A 15,180-nucleotide genomic window follows, 5' to 3' on the forward strand; every position below is an offset into this window, starting at 1 on the left:
ATATATAAAAAAAATTAGTTAAGAATATAACAGATATATATAAAAAAGATATATATATATTTAAAGATACCTTCTAGTTTTTTGATACGTGCAGCTCTAATATCAAGAAGATGGGTATACTGTTCCAGTTTTAACTCATAGTCTTTCTGTTGACTTTCCATCTTTCTTGTCATTGTTTCTACCTCACTCTGAAAAAAATTGCATGTAAAAAGAACTTCTGAGGATTGTCTGCATTGATGTTGCACATGCTTTTGGCTACAAGTTAAAATACAGTTAGATTTGAAGAAAGAACATTTAGAGTATGCAAAAATAGCAGCAGTTTTTCATTTTCATTCATACCAATACAACAAATCAGTTCTAATTTCAGCAAAATCTAAAAACATCATGAGGAAAAACAGAGTAGCTTTTGTTTTAGGACAATATACCTAACAGTTTATTTAAAAATTTAGTTATTTTAAATGCTGATTATTTGAATGAAAAGTCAAAATATAATCTGCAATACTCCAGCAGTGGAAGTAGAAAGAAGACAGTGAAAGCAGAGTGGCATGGAAAAGGAAGCTTTTTTTATAAGCATATTTACTATCTTACCTGTGAAGACCTGGTAGGACCCTCAGAGATAACCCCAAGAAGGAACAGTCTGAGGGTTAGGGGCAGGATGAGCTGAAAGGCTACAGTTTACAGTCACTTGGATCTCACGTTTTTTAAACCAAACGTTCAGCAACAGCAGATTTTATGTTTGGTTCTCTATGCACAGGCTGGCCTTGTTGCTGAACTTGCAAGTCTTAATTATTACAATTGTCAGAGCTACGAAGGTTAAAATGTTATTATCAGGTTATTTTCCACTGTGAGTAGAGTTTAGTACCTGGTAATCTTTGCTAATTTTGTGCTGCACAAGTAACAAATTCCTTGTCTTTTCAAGTTCTTGCACTGTTTCCGCATGTGTTAACTGCAGCTCCTGCATGGAGTACTCTGTATCTTTACGGATATCATCTTCCACTTTTTCCAAGAACAGGAGGTCCACATTATTCTGTTGCTTTCGGTCCTGGAGCACATTTGAAAAAATTGCTAGAAAAGACTTTTGCAAAAGATTTGCATGTATTTGTGCTTGGCTAAATGCAACACTGCAATATACTTTTGGTACAACAGTGAGACAGCAAGCAGAACTTTATAAACTTAAGCATATGGTAACACAAAACCAGGAATGAGCTAGACTAGAACGTGTCAGGATTGTTTTCAGCAAAGTAATCTCATGACTATCAGAAACCAATTAAAATATATGAGATATTCTGAAGCAATCACTCCTGTCTATCCAATGAAAATACAAAAATATACATTTTCCTTTCTTATAATTAATAATCCTGCCTCCATAAACGTACAAACCCTAAATTATTATTCTCAAGTCTACATTCTTTCTGTTATTAATACTGGGGAGATAATTTTCATTGAGGTTTATTTATTTATTTTTCTGTTTTTCCTTTTTCATTTTCATTATATAATCATCATTACAATAAACACTTCTTCAAGAAAATAAAACATAAGTTACCCAAACAGTGGAAATATTGCAAAATTATTTGTTCACTGATTTCTTCCACTCGCTCCAATTTCAATTTGTGCAAGAAAAAAAAATAGAGTATTTTCTGAGTATTCTTGTTTTTCTGTTTTAATAAACAAAGAGAAGTTGCTAAGCACTGCTATACCACATATTGGAACTTCCATGCTTATGGTACACTTGCATCAATTACAGAATTAATAAACAAAATTGGTTTTTGTAAACATTATAAGGATAAAAAGATGCCATGATAAATCATTTAACTGAGAAAAACTAAGCTTTTTTAAAATGGCTATGAATCTCATTTAATTAACTTTTGATATTATAATGAATTATTTACATAAATTAAGATTTAATTCTGGCAATTTTTTCATCTTCCCTTCTGATTAACTGTAAGTAAAAAATGACAAAGCACACATTTGAGCTTGAGGCATTAAATACTAAAAGATGCTCAAATAATTCAGCTCTTGAAAATCCAGGAGTGTAGAAAGAATATAATGGTCAGCCAAGGGTTTAACAAAGAAGATAAAACCCAGCAAACCAAAGAAACAAACAAAAACCTCTCGCACAAACAAGAAAATTAGAGAATGCAGAATACAGAATTCTAGAATGGATTGGGTTGAAAGTGATCCTAAATATCATCTAGTTCCAACCCCTCATTCTTTGTAAGTTACCTTTATAAGCAAGAGGTTTTCACTGAGTTCTGCCACACCAACATCACTTCCCTGAAACTTAACGGAAAGGTGTTATCAGATGTGAATCAAAGAAATTGATTCAGAATAATAAGGTACATTCTCACCAGACATGATGTTTTGCTTGATAGCATGAATAACTGAACACTTATTTTTCTAGATTCTTTGACTTTCAAGAAGTATCTGCACTATGTATAAAACATAGAGGGTTTTTTTTCTCATATTTGAAACAAAAATATAGCTCACCTTGGTCAAAAACTTCACTTGATTTTTCAGATCATCTACTTGCTGCTTTTGTTCCAGGTAGCGTAACTGCAGGTCTTTGTTGTCTTGCATAAGCTTTTCCTTTTGGTCTTGATTATAGAAGAACAAAATATTACACTTAATTAAACATAGTTAAAAAAATTACAGGCTTGATTTTTTCATATTAATACACACATGAAAATTTCATGGAAAAATGCAGAAATTAATGTATTTGGTATGGGGAAATCATCGTGTCCTTGTTCTGGTTAGGACAGGGTTAATTTTTGCAACACGTCAACTTTTACTGACACAATAAATACTTCTGTATTAAGACAACCATAAAAAATTGTACTTAGTAAATAGTATACTCTGTAAAACAGTACTATAACTAAGAACAACAAATGCAGCAATGCATGAGATTTTATTCATGTAAAATAAAAATTATTTAGACATAGCTAAGTAAATACATACACTGTATGAATTTATGAGATGAGCGACAAGAATCCTTGCTATAGTAATTGCTTGAACTTAAGATTTTGTACTAATTTATCTCAGTGTTTTAAAACCTGCATGAAACATTACTGTTAGTAAACTTCAATGAACATGAACCAAACAGCTACTGTAATTTATGGCTGATAATCTGGGAAACACTGGTAAAACAAGAAATACGAGAATAAATGTCTAAGAGAAATGAGGCTGGTGGAAGGGTGATATAGCTTCTGCAAGTACCATATAAAAAAAAAAAAAAAAGAAAACATAGTTAGAGTGTTACTCTATTTTCTGTCTAAATACATTTCTTTTAAGTATTACAAAGCACTTTATGATCTTATGGCCAGAAAAATACTACTAAAACATTCATATCAAATTACAGGATCTTTCTAAAAGGGAAATACAGAAGGAGAACATGAAACGTCAAGATGATGTTGGTCTCCTGTAGCATTAACAATTTTCAAGGCTTCATGTATTTTACCATCTTTCCTAGACCTGGGAAAGAAGTTTAGAAAGAAGATTCATATGCCAAACTACAAAGGGTAGACATTATCTCTACACTAGCTCTAGGCAGTACGTTAAGACAAGCATTAATTGCAATTCTACAGAACTTAAAACAGGAATGTGCAACAAAGGCAGATACTCTGAAATACACGACTGAAGAAAGTTACACTGCCTACGTTTTGTGAAAGACAGAGCTGTAATCAAATTCTAGATACAGAGGCCTAAAAGGATATTAGAACATCTACTCCAGCTGCAGCAAGTCAATTCAACAGAAATTGCAAGTGTAGTACCCTGGTGCTTCAGTTTAGGAGTGCAACATGCTACCTGGGGAAGGGATGATAAACACTTGACAGTTAAACATAATGCCCACAGGAAGGAAAGAAGATGGAATGCCAGTTTTTTCATAATCAAGCTATGAGTAGCAACTGTTAATAATAAGTCATAACTTCATAATAATGTAGCTAAAGGCATCTTTATTTCAATATCAGTTAAGGCTAATTTTGCAAATGCTGTGGGTCAAATAAAATGTTTAAATATTCAATCTGGTATTCGAAGTCGGCAGAGCTACTGAGAATCCTAATGGTAAGCACATGCTGAACTCAAGCAATAATTGTAAGAATTATTCACAACAAGTTGGCCCACTTCATTCCAATAAATTGTTCAAAGAAATGCACATCTTTAAAATACACATTTGAAGAATCAACTCTAAATTAAATATTTTCACTTTCTGCCTGGGCTTCTCTTTCTTAAACTTCATTTTGCTACGGTAATTAGTTGAGATAGAAAAAAGATTGCAAAGTCAGTATTCACTAAGAAGTTGTCCTACAGCATGAAGAAAACATACATATGAAATAATCTGTTCATTAGATTAAAAGAAAACGGTGTCATTTTAAATGTACAATGCTGTAAATAAAAATAAGTATATACTGAAAATATAAAAAAATTCTGAATTAATTAACTTGAAAGACAATTAAACATCACCAAGGGCCTATATGGACTTCATGTAGCTTTGTACAGTGAATAGAGTAGTGGTTTATAATTTGAGAGCAACTGTCAGATGGATCTCTTTTCCATAAGAACTTTCAGTATAGAGAAGAGAAGAAATACTGATTAAAGAGTAAATATGAACCCAACAGATGAAGAATGAATGCAGCTGAAATGATATGAGCCTCATTCAGCCCATATTCTGCACTGGGTCAATTTTTGCACTTAACAGATAGTCATACCTGAGGGATATTTAGCAAATGTACACTTAAAATGCATCTTTGAAAACACCAGCAACAAATTCTTACACTTTTCTGGGCAGTGTATCTCAACTCCAACATGGGTATAGTCTCACATTTTCAGAAAATACTAGTTTTTTCAGAAATATACCTCTTTCTACTTTGATCTTGTCAAGGATTTCATTTTTGTCTGCTAAATCAGTTTTGATAGCTGTCTCTAGTTTAGCAATTTGCAGTTTCAGTTGCTGTTCCTTTGATTTCCATTGCTGTTCATGGGGCAGACTGAAGACACTGCGATAAAACATATGTTATATGAAAAACTTTTAGAAATCAGCTTCAGTAGTAAATAATCAAGAAAAAAAAACTTTTAGCAGCACAGAGACCACTGTCATCATGGCTGAGGAATTATGTAAATATATGGTGGTCTGCTGCTCTTGAAACCAAGGTGGCTCTCTTAGGCTGCAGTTAAAAAACATGAAAGATTTCTGGGATGAGCGAAGGAACTGTCCTTAAATTACAGCTCCAAATTTAAAAAAAGTTGGTAGCATGCAACACTTGTGGGACTAGGAAGGGAATTCATGCATATCCCAGAATAATCTAAAACTGCAAACTTCAGCAAGTGACAACTACAAAATCTTTTTTTGTTTGTTTGGGGTTTTTTGTTTGGTTTTTTTTTTTTGTTTTCATTTGAGTTTTTTTCTGTACAAGCCCTCTTAATGTAGAGAATTGGGATCATTCACCTGATTTCTTTTGAATTTGTGAAACATGCAGGACCTGAAGTCAGTTGCCTGGTCAAAAAAACGTTGACCACAAAGTGACAACAGCTTTCTCATACTCTAAAGCAACAATTCTGACACTGATTAAGGAGCACATATAAAGTAATCTTTCTCCAACTTGATGAAAAAAAAAAAAAGTGTGAAAAGAAATTAGAATAACTATTTTGTCTGTAACATTATTTGCTTGTAAACTGCCAATCTATTTGCAAGGACTGCACGGATACAGAATCGGAACTGCTGAAACCACAATAAAATGTGTAACTCAGACTGAAATAAAAGAAATCATTTTATATAATTTGCAGTATAATTCCTTGCAGGTAAAAAGAAAAAGTAATGTAATGTGCTTTTTTATAACTTACACAGTGAGTACTACACTCTTCATATTACTGTTCAATTCTTGCATTCTTATTGACTGGAAAAATGCCCATCTTAACAAATCATAAACCAGTTTCTTCATTTATATATTCTGTGAAAAAACATAAACTGTGGGAGTGTTTTAAACAAAGGATCCATTTGCTCTGACTTTCCTTTGCTGAAGCTCACCAGTTAACCAATATTATGTTTTACATACATATATATATAAACATTCTAAAAAATCTTCTGGAATCTATTTTGCAACCTATCTCTTCCAGAGATCTACGAAACAAGCCTCAACCAAAAAAAAAAAAAAAAATGATGGAGAAGAAGTATTGCAGAAGGGGCAGCCCACAGAGCCTTGTAGACTATACCTGAGGATTCAAAGAGAATGGCCTGCTCTCATGAGTGACTATATGCAGTGGTTCTGAGTATTTATAAGTGCAGTTACATCAAAAATACTTAAAGAATGACACTAAGTTTAAAGAAAAAAAACTATTACAGCACAAACTGTAGACTCTCAAGTATATGGCAAGGGTTTATATTCTGGATTTGTGCTCTTCTTAAAAACAGTTTTATTTCCCTGTATTCTTTATAGTATACCTAACCTATTTAATAAATTTCTCCAGGCACAGAGCATCTTACACTTTGACAGATTGTCTTTTACAGCATGCATGAGCTTAAGGAATGCTTCTAAGTCCTGCAGTAAAATAATATATATTTTATCTCCTATAATTTTAAAGATAATATGCAGGAAATATAATGCACTGTACCCACTATCATTCCACATTACTGCCTATATACAGAAAAGATACAGTGTTTTCTCAAACTGCTTCAAGTCTCACTGGTCCAATAAGGAAAGAACAAATCATATCTGAAAAGATCTCAAATACCCTTAGTTTTCACACTTCTGAAAGTGTTTTCTCGTTCTAATGACAACTATAAGTGCATTTTTTAGCTTTAGGTAAATTAATTTCACATGAAGATGCAGCTACATCTAATTCAGTTTTTCAGAAGACTATATTGTCAGAAAAACCATTAAGAGTTACTATGATAGCAGTTCAAGATTTTAGTGTTTAAATGAAGAGCATTTCAGAAGACAGGTTTCATCCAAGCCTATACAATGTTAATGTTTATGTTGGTTGGTTTGAATTGAGTCCACTTGTGTAGCTTTCTTCATTTGAATTTTAAGATTCATGTGGAATGTCTCTCACATCTACTGTATTTTATCGGAGTTGAAGCCATGTGGATAAACTATAATGGTCAACCACATTGGGCACTGTTTCTTTTGAATGAATTTAAGCATTGCCAGATTTGCATTACAAGGTCATATGAAAACCACACCTCCAAACCTTTTATCAAAATGTATTGTTTTCTTGGACAAAGAGTAAATAATAAGAGTCAACTCACAAATTCATACTTGTTCTTTGCAAACTTTTCAGGTGCAGTTCTACAGTCTTGGCTTTGGCAAAATAGCTATGAACTTCCCAAAAACAACATCAGCAAAGGATGGGTTTCTGACTCTTTTCCTCTATTAAAAAGATTTACTAATTACCTATTAATTACTAGCACCTGTGGACACTTCCTACCCACTATTAGCAACAAGCTGCAGTAGAGTTGCACTGTGAAAATGGGAAACTGAAAAAGCTAGCCATTAAACAGTGGTTATAATGAAATTATCCATTTCTCTAATTTCTTATTACTTGATGTGCCGGTCTTGGCTGAGGCAGAGGTAATTGCTTTTCCTAGTGGTTGGTATGGGGCTGTGTTTTGGATTTGTGCTGAACACAGTGATGATAATACAGAAGGATTTTTCTTACTGCTGAGCAGGGCTTGGAGATAATCAAAGCCCCTTCTGGTTTTCATAGTGCTGTCGCGGGGAGAGGGCTGGGGTGGATGTGGGAAACTGGGAGGCTACGCAGCTGGGAGAGCAGATCAAAGGAATATTTTCTAGTACATAAAGTAAGAGGAAGGAGGAGAAAGGGAGGACATTTGGAGTGATGGTGTTTGTCCTCCTAAATCACCGTTACGTGTGGTGGGGCCCTGAAGGTGCCCCTGGGAAGCCAGGAATGAATTCCTTGTTTTGCCTTGTGTGTACGGCTTTTGCTTTCCCTATTAAACTGGCTTTACCACACTGCACAGTTTTTCTAGCTTTTACCCTTTCAATTTTCTCCCCGGTTCGCTGGTGGGAGAGTAAAGCAAGGGCTTTGAGGAGCTTGGGGGCTGGCTGGGGTTAAACAACAACATGGAACAATGAAATGTGAATCAACGTTTAAGTGAGACTGTATGAAAAGACAGATCATTTTAGATAAAAGAACAACCATATTGTAGGTTACTGCATAGTAACAGAAGCATACTTAAATTTATTTAAACATCATCTTAAATTCTCTATGATTTAAGTAGAACAAAAATATTATAAGTTGATTCATTAGTAAGTGTTATTTTTCCTGATAATGATAAAAGAGAAAAAGAAATCGTAATCAGAAATATTTATAACATGATCAGATTTTGGAGAAATCTACAACAATGAACTTGAGTAACAGACGAGTGATCAACTGCCCCTATACAAAACTGAGTATTATGATTATACAGCTGTTACATATCAGAAGTAAAAAAAATGTTTTATTTGTACTCACCATTTTTTATTTATATAATTTTTAATTTCACCACAAACAGTACAAGAAGTATACCAAATATTGTAAGAATACTATAAACAAAATTTGATATCACTCACACTGTGTTTAGTCATTGGTATTTTTTGACAGACATCACACTGAGAAGCCAAACACTAAGAGGAGAAATAATTTCAACACAAGAAAAGATGTCAAGCATTTTACCTACTTTCTGAGACAATTATTAATTCCAAGACATGTGTCTTTATTTTCTAACCCTCTTTAGCGCAAAAAAATCACAATTTCACAATAAAGAAAAAGCTCATTTGAAGGTAATATTTTTTTCTTTCAAATGCTTGTGGTAATTGGCTAGAATTACTTATTTCCTTTATCAGTAGAAGTGAAATGATAGCTATTACAAAAAAACTAAACCACGCCTCAAAAATAATTAGTGGAAAAGCTGTCAAATATCAGACTTTATATAGGTTCACTGTGAAGTGCTGGCAGAACTTAAGACAAAAATTCAAACACCCCTTTGTTAAAAAAAGCAAACCAAAACACAGTCCCAAAACCCCAAATAAACCCAAATTAATATATATCTACTGAGATATATTCTTCATTCAACAGTAACTAAAGAAAATAATGAGAAATTCAGATAAGAACTTTTTTCATTTATGGTCAAAATAAAGTGATTCCTACTTATTTTTAAATACATTTTTAAAAGTAGTAACCTACTGTTTCAAGAGTATTAGAACAAGTTGATCCTTTTCAACAGGACAGATGAAATACAGGCAGAGTACCATGAATGCTTCCATATATGCTTACTGATATGATAAACTGGAGCATCAATATATTTATATGTGTGCATAAACACTCAATATGCACATTCCAGCACCTAGTATATGAAGACCTATTCAAAAGGACAGGAACCTGATTTTTATATACAGAAACCGTAACTTACCTGTTATGCAGCTTATCATAGTTTTCCTTCAAGAGTTCATTCTCTTTTTCTAGATAATTTATTCTTTCCTGTAACTAAAATGAATAAGGAAGTTTCATTTGACACACAGCACAAAAGGAAATTACAATGAATGTGTGAAGACAAATAGTTAATTATTTGAAGGCATTGTCAAACTATTATTTGTTCTTTTTATACTAAATCAGTATCACAGAATATTCTGCATTGGAAGGGATCCACAAGGATCATCAAGTCCATCTTTTAAGTGAATGGCCCATTTGGGGATGAAACCCACAACCTTGGCAGTATTAGCACTCTGGTCTAACCAACTGAGCCAGTCTCAGGGTATATATACAAAATAATATAAAAATCTAAAAATCTAAGTGTATTACTGACAGTATAAACAACACATCCTTGTTTTCAAAATATTCACTAAAGCAAGACATAACTTTGAAGCTATGAGATACTAAGAAGATACCTACATGCATTACAATAGTTTAAAGGTTTGGAGGAAGTATTTATGAGATAATCTTGGTAAACTTGGTTCATGCAAAATACATTCAAAACAGGTAAACCAGGTGGTAAAATGAAATTTACTACAAAATGTAACAGAAAAACAAGTAAGCTTGCAGACTCTTACTCCTCATGCATTGAAGAGAATGAGGAATAAACCACTTGATTTTTAGCCGTAAATGTGGATGACATTTGTTTGAGAGCCACTAGACAAAGAAACAGAAGCAACTGATTTTAACTGCTAAATCAGATATAACATTATACTGTACTGGAATTAAATCAGGTTGAAAGAATATTCAGAAAGTATTATCAATAAATCAAGTATGATTTTCTTTCAGCTAACAAACCACTTCTTCAGTATCAGAATTGACATGAAATCCTGTGCTTTAACCTCAAATATTGTCCAAATACTGGTGCAGTGACTGTGTGGCACAGGGATCAGCTGTGGTTGATACTTCTACGAAATGCAAGCAGCAGCTACTGTTTTTTCTTTTTAATGGGATAAAAGTATATATATGACGAGTATATATATCACTAGGTCAGTCTTCTAAAAGTGTTTGAAACATCTATTCACATTTCCACAATTAAAAGACATCCCATTGTTAATTCTTCCCTTATCTTCATGTACTTCAAGCAGATTCAAAATCTCCTGAATACAATCTCACTCACCTCTTCTGTCCTTCTGTTTGAAATAGTTACCGACTGCAATTCTTTTTGAAGATGAAAGCATTTTAATCGCTCCTCTTTAAGGTGAACATTCAGTTCGTCACCTTTTGCTAATAAAGCATCATGGTTGGTCTTCAAGTTCTTTAGATTCTGTAAAAAGGAAGGAAGGAATACCAAAATCACACCTAGTAGAATGTCCCCACACTATTTCAACAGGGGGCTCTCAAGGTGCTGTTGTGTTGATGTTCTCAAAGTGATCAGCAGGACACATCCTTGAACTAAGTAACTGAAAGTAACTTTCACTTCCCATGGCCAGCAGAAGGTGACCTGACTGCCCTCATGAACATTGCCCTCATGAACATTACTCATGATGAAAATGATAAAGAAACGAATCTGTAAAACAATTAAAAGATTTTGCAGTGGTTGGACACGCTAACCAAAACCCACTGCAGAAGCAAGCAGAAATCAGTTGTCCATTTCTATGCGAATCATAGAGCTTGCCAGAGCTCTGTTAACCCTTATATTTATATATACATATACACACGCACATATACGTCTTTATACTTATAGATATACATATACACACAATTGTAGATATATAATTCTTTTGGAACCCTCATGCATTCAGCTCTATTTCCCAGCTAGAAGAACATTAATAAGGGACTTACGATTTTCTTTACATTTTCATTTACTTTGATGGATTATAGTAAGGCCCATTTAACCAATTTTAAAATTAATGGAGGATGCTGACAGAGCCTCTATTTCCAGAATATTAGTTAATATTATACTGCCTACAATCCACAATCCAGTAATTAAGCCTCATTCGTTAAAAATTCAAATACAAATCACATTCAAATTATGATTTGAGACAAAATAGTCAAAGCCCAATCTCCTGTTTCATAAAATGACCGGATAATTTCCAATACATACCAAATACATATGTGAATATATTTAATGTTTAATGTTTTTAGACAGAAAGAAGTTAGCATCATTATTTCCATACAATATTCCTACAAAGTAGTTAAATGGAGAAGCTAAATGCTAATCCTGTAAAAATTGTTTACATTCACATGCAGTCTGAACAGACTGGAAATGAACAAAAAACCCATGAAAAATCAACCACCGACTTGATCTTCAGCCTTTCTTATCTCATTTATCAGGAAGATAAAAATCACAGAGAAGAAACAATATTAGCAGCCAGCAGAAATAGAGTTATTTTTATAGCTATTTTTATAACTAATTATTTATAGTTATAAATAAGAGAGAATTTAACTCTAAATTCTAGAGTTAAACTCTCTCTGTTTTAGATTTTAGACTTCTTAAAGAGAAGACAAAAAGCCATGTTAAACCTTTTCTCAGTTTGGCAGAGTAGATACAGGAATTACACTGAAGAAGGGGAGGGGGGCAAAGCAAAACAAAATACAGAGACAGAAAAACATGGGGGGAAAAAAGGAGTCAAATGAAAATCAAATGGCACAAGAGTTATTTAGCATGCTAACAATAAGCACACAGAAGTAAGAATTTATGAGGATACTCAGTGCTTCTACTTCCTAAGGCTCAATACTATAACGAGCTCTATTGCAGTTAGGATTCCTACTTGAAGAAACTCTCCCATTTCCAAGGTATTATCATACCACCTCTGTATGCACATGCAGTTCTCCGAATACATACAGGAAAACGCAGAAAAAAAGCTGTATAATTAAACCAATAGATAATCTACCATGGAACTATATGTTCAGGAGGTATTTTCATAAAACTGCTCTTTTATACGGAAAATTATTACTTAAAATAGCCCTCTAAAATAATTTTCAAGAACATATGAACAGAGGTTAAATCCTAACATCAGAACAAAAGAGCCAAACTGCCCAAACTTCAGCAAAGAGTAATAAAGTGGAGGGGGCTTGGTACCCCCTTTTTGTAAATCAGTACATATAAGTCAAAGTCCTCTCTTTAAATGATCAAGGACCTCTTTCCATAGCCAGACAACTCAGTTCATTCTTCATAATCTGCTTGGTATGACTTTGCAGATGAAATCATTAAGACCTGCTAGACCCTCTGAAAAAAAAAAAAGAGAGGTTAAGACTAAAAATCCCTACTCCATTTGGAGTAGTTTGTGTGTAATGTAGTATGTGGTTCATTTTAATGTACTCAGTATTGACCTAGAATCAAGAACTGTGTATAATTTTTCTTCTGTTTAGCACGTTTACGTGATAAGAGTATAGAAAGGTTACTGATAAAATTGCAGTTACCTCTTGAAGCTGGAGAAATTTTCCTTCCATTGCTGAAAGGGCATTGCTTTTCTCAGCCAGCTGTTTACGGACCTTGATCATTTCCACATTGTCCTGAATGTTTAGCCTTCAAAATTAATAAGAAATGCATTAATAAGAAATGCAAATACTTTGAAGAAGACGTAGTGTATAATACCAAAATTAATTTGTTCTGCTATAATACACACTAGAGATTTTAGGTAATTAAACATTCCACTGTTTGATGACACAGCAACTTCAATCAATACATATACATCTTTGTTTATTGTATAGAACTGTGCATGATAGAAAAAGAAAACATCCTATGCCTAAATAGATTGCCTTCCCTCTCTCCCACCATGCAAAATATTTGGTGCCAGTAGAATACCATTATGTGAAGTTTCCACCTATCAAATACCATAAGGAAAATATGGATTAGCAATTTAGACTATAACATCTTAAGTCTGGTATTCAAACAAGCTGCAGGTGTGTCTTAATTACATGAAAATAATTTAGCATCTATGCAGGTATTCTTATAATTCTAAGATTGAGTCTGTACTGTTTATTAGAAAGGACGTTTTAAATAATTCAAAATTAAAAAATATATTTACTTAGCAGTTTTTCCTTACTTCAAACAGTGCAATTAAACCCCATTACTTCCACAAGTATAAAAGGATAAACTAATTGGGAATTTTATTAATATAAATTATGATAAAATCAGAATAAATTTTCAAAATCTGGAAAGGCAATTTCTCTTCCAATATTTGTCTATTTTAGACATGCTAGACAAATCGACACAATGCCATGCTGGAACAAGTGAAGGGGCTACAAAGCTTAGACATCTGGAAAACAGCTGAGGATGTGAATAAAATAAGGTTGCTCTCTAAATACTAAAACAGTGTTAGAGAGTTTCATTTATCTCAACATTTTCTGCAACAGCAGAGCCAGTATTTTTTCTACTCTTTGTAGACTCCAAATTATTGGGTATTAGTGAATATTAAATTGTCCACTATGAACCTACACATAAAATTTGATAAGAATTAAAATTAAGGAAAAATAGGTGATTAAAACTTTATCACCTGAACTTCAATTCAACCTGTATCAGCTGGAAAAGAATTCTCTAAAATGCTAATTATGAACTTTTTTGTTTATTTATGAAAAACCATCATAACTTATCATTGTAACTATCTCCTTGCTTAGAATTAGCTACGCTATTTGGCAAAACATTTTATGACCTGGTTTCACCAATCAGACAAAAATCATTAAGGCCCATATTTCTTTACAGAAGTAGCAACTTCCACAGGTACCTACAAATATTATGACATGGCTCTTCTAACGCTTCTGCCATGGAGATCTTAATTTTTCACAATACCTTTGGCTTGCTGTACCCTGCTCTTTCAGCCGTAGGAGGGATTCTTCAATCTCCTTTTCTTTCCTTCTGAGCTGACTCGCAAGAATCTCTCTGGCATGGTCTAGTTCCTCAATTTGTTTCCTTTGGGACTCAATGACAGTCTCCCTGCAAGTACAAGCATTCTACATTCCAAAACCAGCTATATATTTTTTCCAAAGGAAAAAAAAAAAAAAGACTACTCAAGTAAGCCAAACTTTTAAGTGTTCAGCAAAATCTGTATTTCTTATTAATATACATCAAAAGAGAGGCTTTTGAGTTTAAATTACTATGAAAATGCAACACAAACTCTCAAGGTAAATGTTTCTGTGCACTGAATAACGTTTCATACAACCTCAATAAAATGCTCTTCATGGTTTCCTATACTCTACGTTAGAAGTATCTTCCTTCTAATCCATTAGCACCAATGTTTCTCAAAAGCAAAACACCATCATTAGCTATCACAAGATTAGAACTTCAGCGGATGGAGTAACTGAAAGTAATTTTTAAGGTTTTATTCTGAGATGGGAAAATCTACATCCAAAAAACAATAAAATCAAAAGATGTGTTTTAAACAGTGGAATTTATCCAGGAATGAAATTTGAAAAGTAATTTATAGGAATATTTCTGTACAACTGTTTCCTATGATTCCAGTTAATCTTTGTGTTTATAAAATTTCAAGCACAAAATAAATGACTGCACATTAATCCATGTATTTCTAAATTAGCTTGCCCCTTAATTGAAAATTTAGCATTTACAGAGAATGTAATCGATAATCTGATTTGAGTAAATCACTATGGAAATAAACAAACAGCTTTTAGAAAAGCCAGGTTCTAAACTCACAATTCACGAGAAGAAAAATATTCTAATCAGACTTCAGTATCTTTAAATTAGATGTCAACTACATTTTCTATATAACACCTCTCTATTCTCATGCAATCTCTGCATCAAGGATGTAAGGGTTTCCT

The 15,180-nt window shown here is 33.2% G+C and overlaps 1 protein-coding gene across 6 annotated transcripts in view; it reads right to left on the reverse strand.

Annotated features, from left to right (window-relative positions):
• The window catches only part of RPGRIP1L (RPGRIP1 like), a 46,512-nt gene that overhangs the window by 20,725 nt on the left and 10,607 nt on the right, over positions 1-15,180 (reverse strand). For 5 of the 6 annotated variants that reach the window (XM_088062574.1, XM_014256430.2, XM_014256425.2 and 2 more), the window contains exons 6-14: positions 14,198-14,341; positions 12,829-12,934; positions 10,583-10,729; positions 9,404-9,477; positions 4,852-4,991; positions 2,488-2,594; positions 2,224-2,280; positions 863-1,042; positions 71-188 (exon numbers count right to left, since the gene is read on the reverse strand). In XM_088062574.1, the coding sequence (XP_087918700.1) occupies positions 71-188; positions 863-1,042; positions 2,224-2,280; positions 2,488-2,594; positions 4,852-4,991; positions 9,404-9,477; positions 10,583-10,729; positions 12,829-12,934; positions 14,198-14,341 (1,073 nt within the window). The remainder of the gene's footprint in view (positions 1-70; positions 189-862; positions 1,043-2,223; positions 2,281-2,487; positions 2,595-4,851; positions 4,992-9,403; positions 9,478-10,582; positions 10,730-12,828; positions 12,935-14,197; positions 14,342-15,180) is intronic. The other variant, XM_088062575.1, reaches the window with a different exon arrangement.

The sequence above is a fragment of the Pseudopodoces humilis genome, chromosome 15, assembly GCF_049639895.1.
Source record: "Pseudopodoces humilis isolate 2021_Gansu_Grassland_sample_001 chromosome 15, ASM4963989v1, whole genome shotgun sequence".
Classification (NCBI taxonomy): Eukaryota; Metazoa; Chordata; class Aves; order Passeriformes; family Paridae; genus Pseudopodoces; species Pseudopodoces humilis.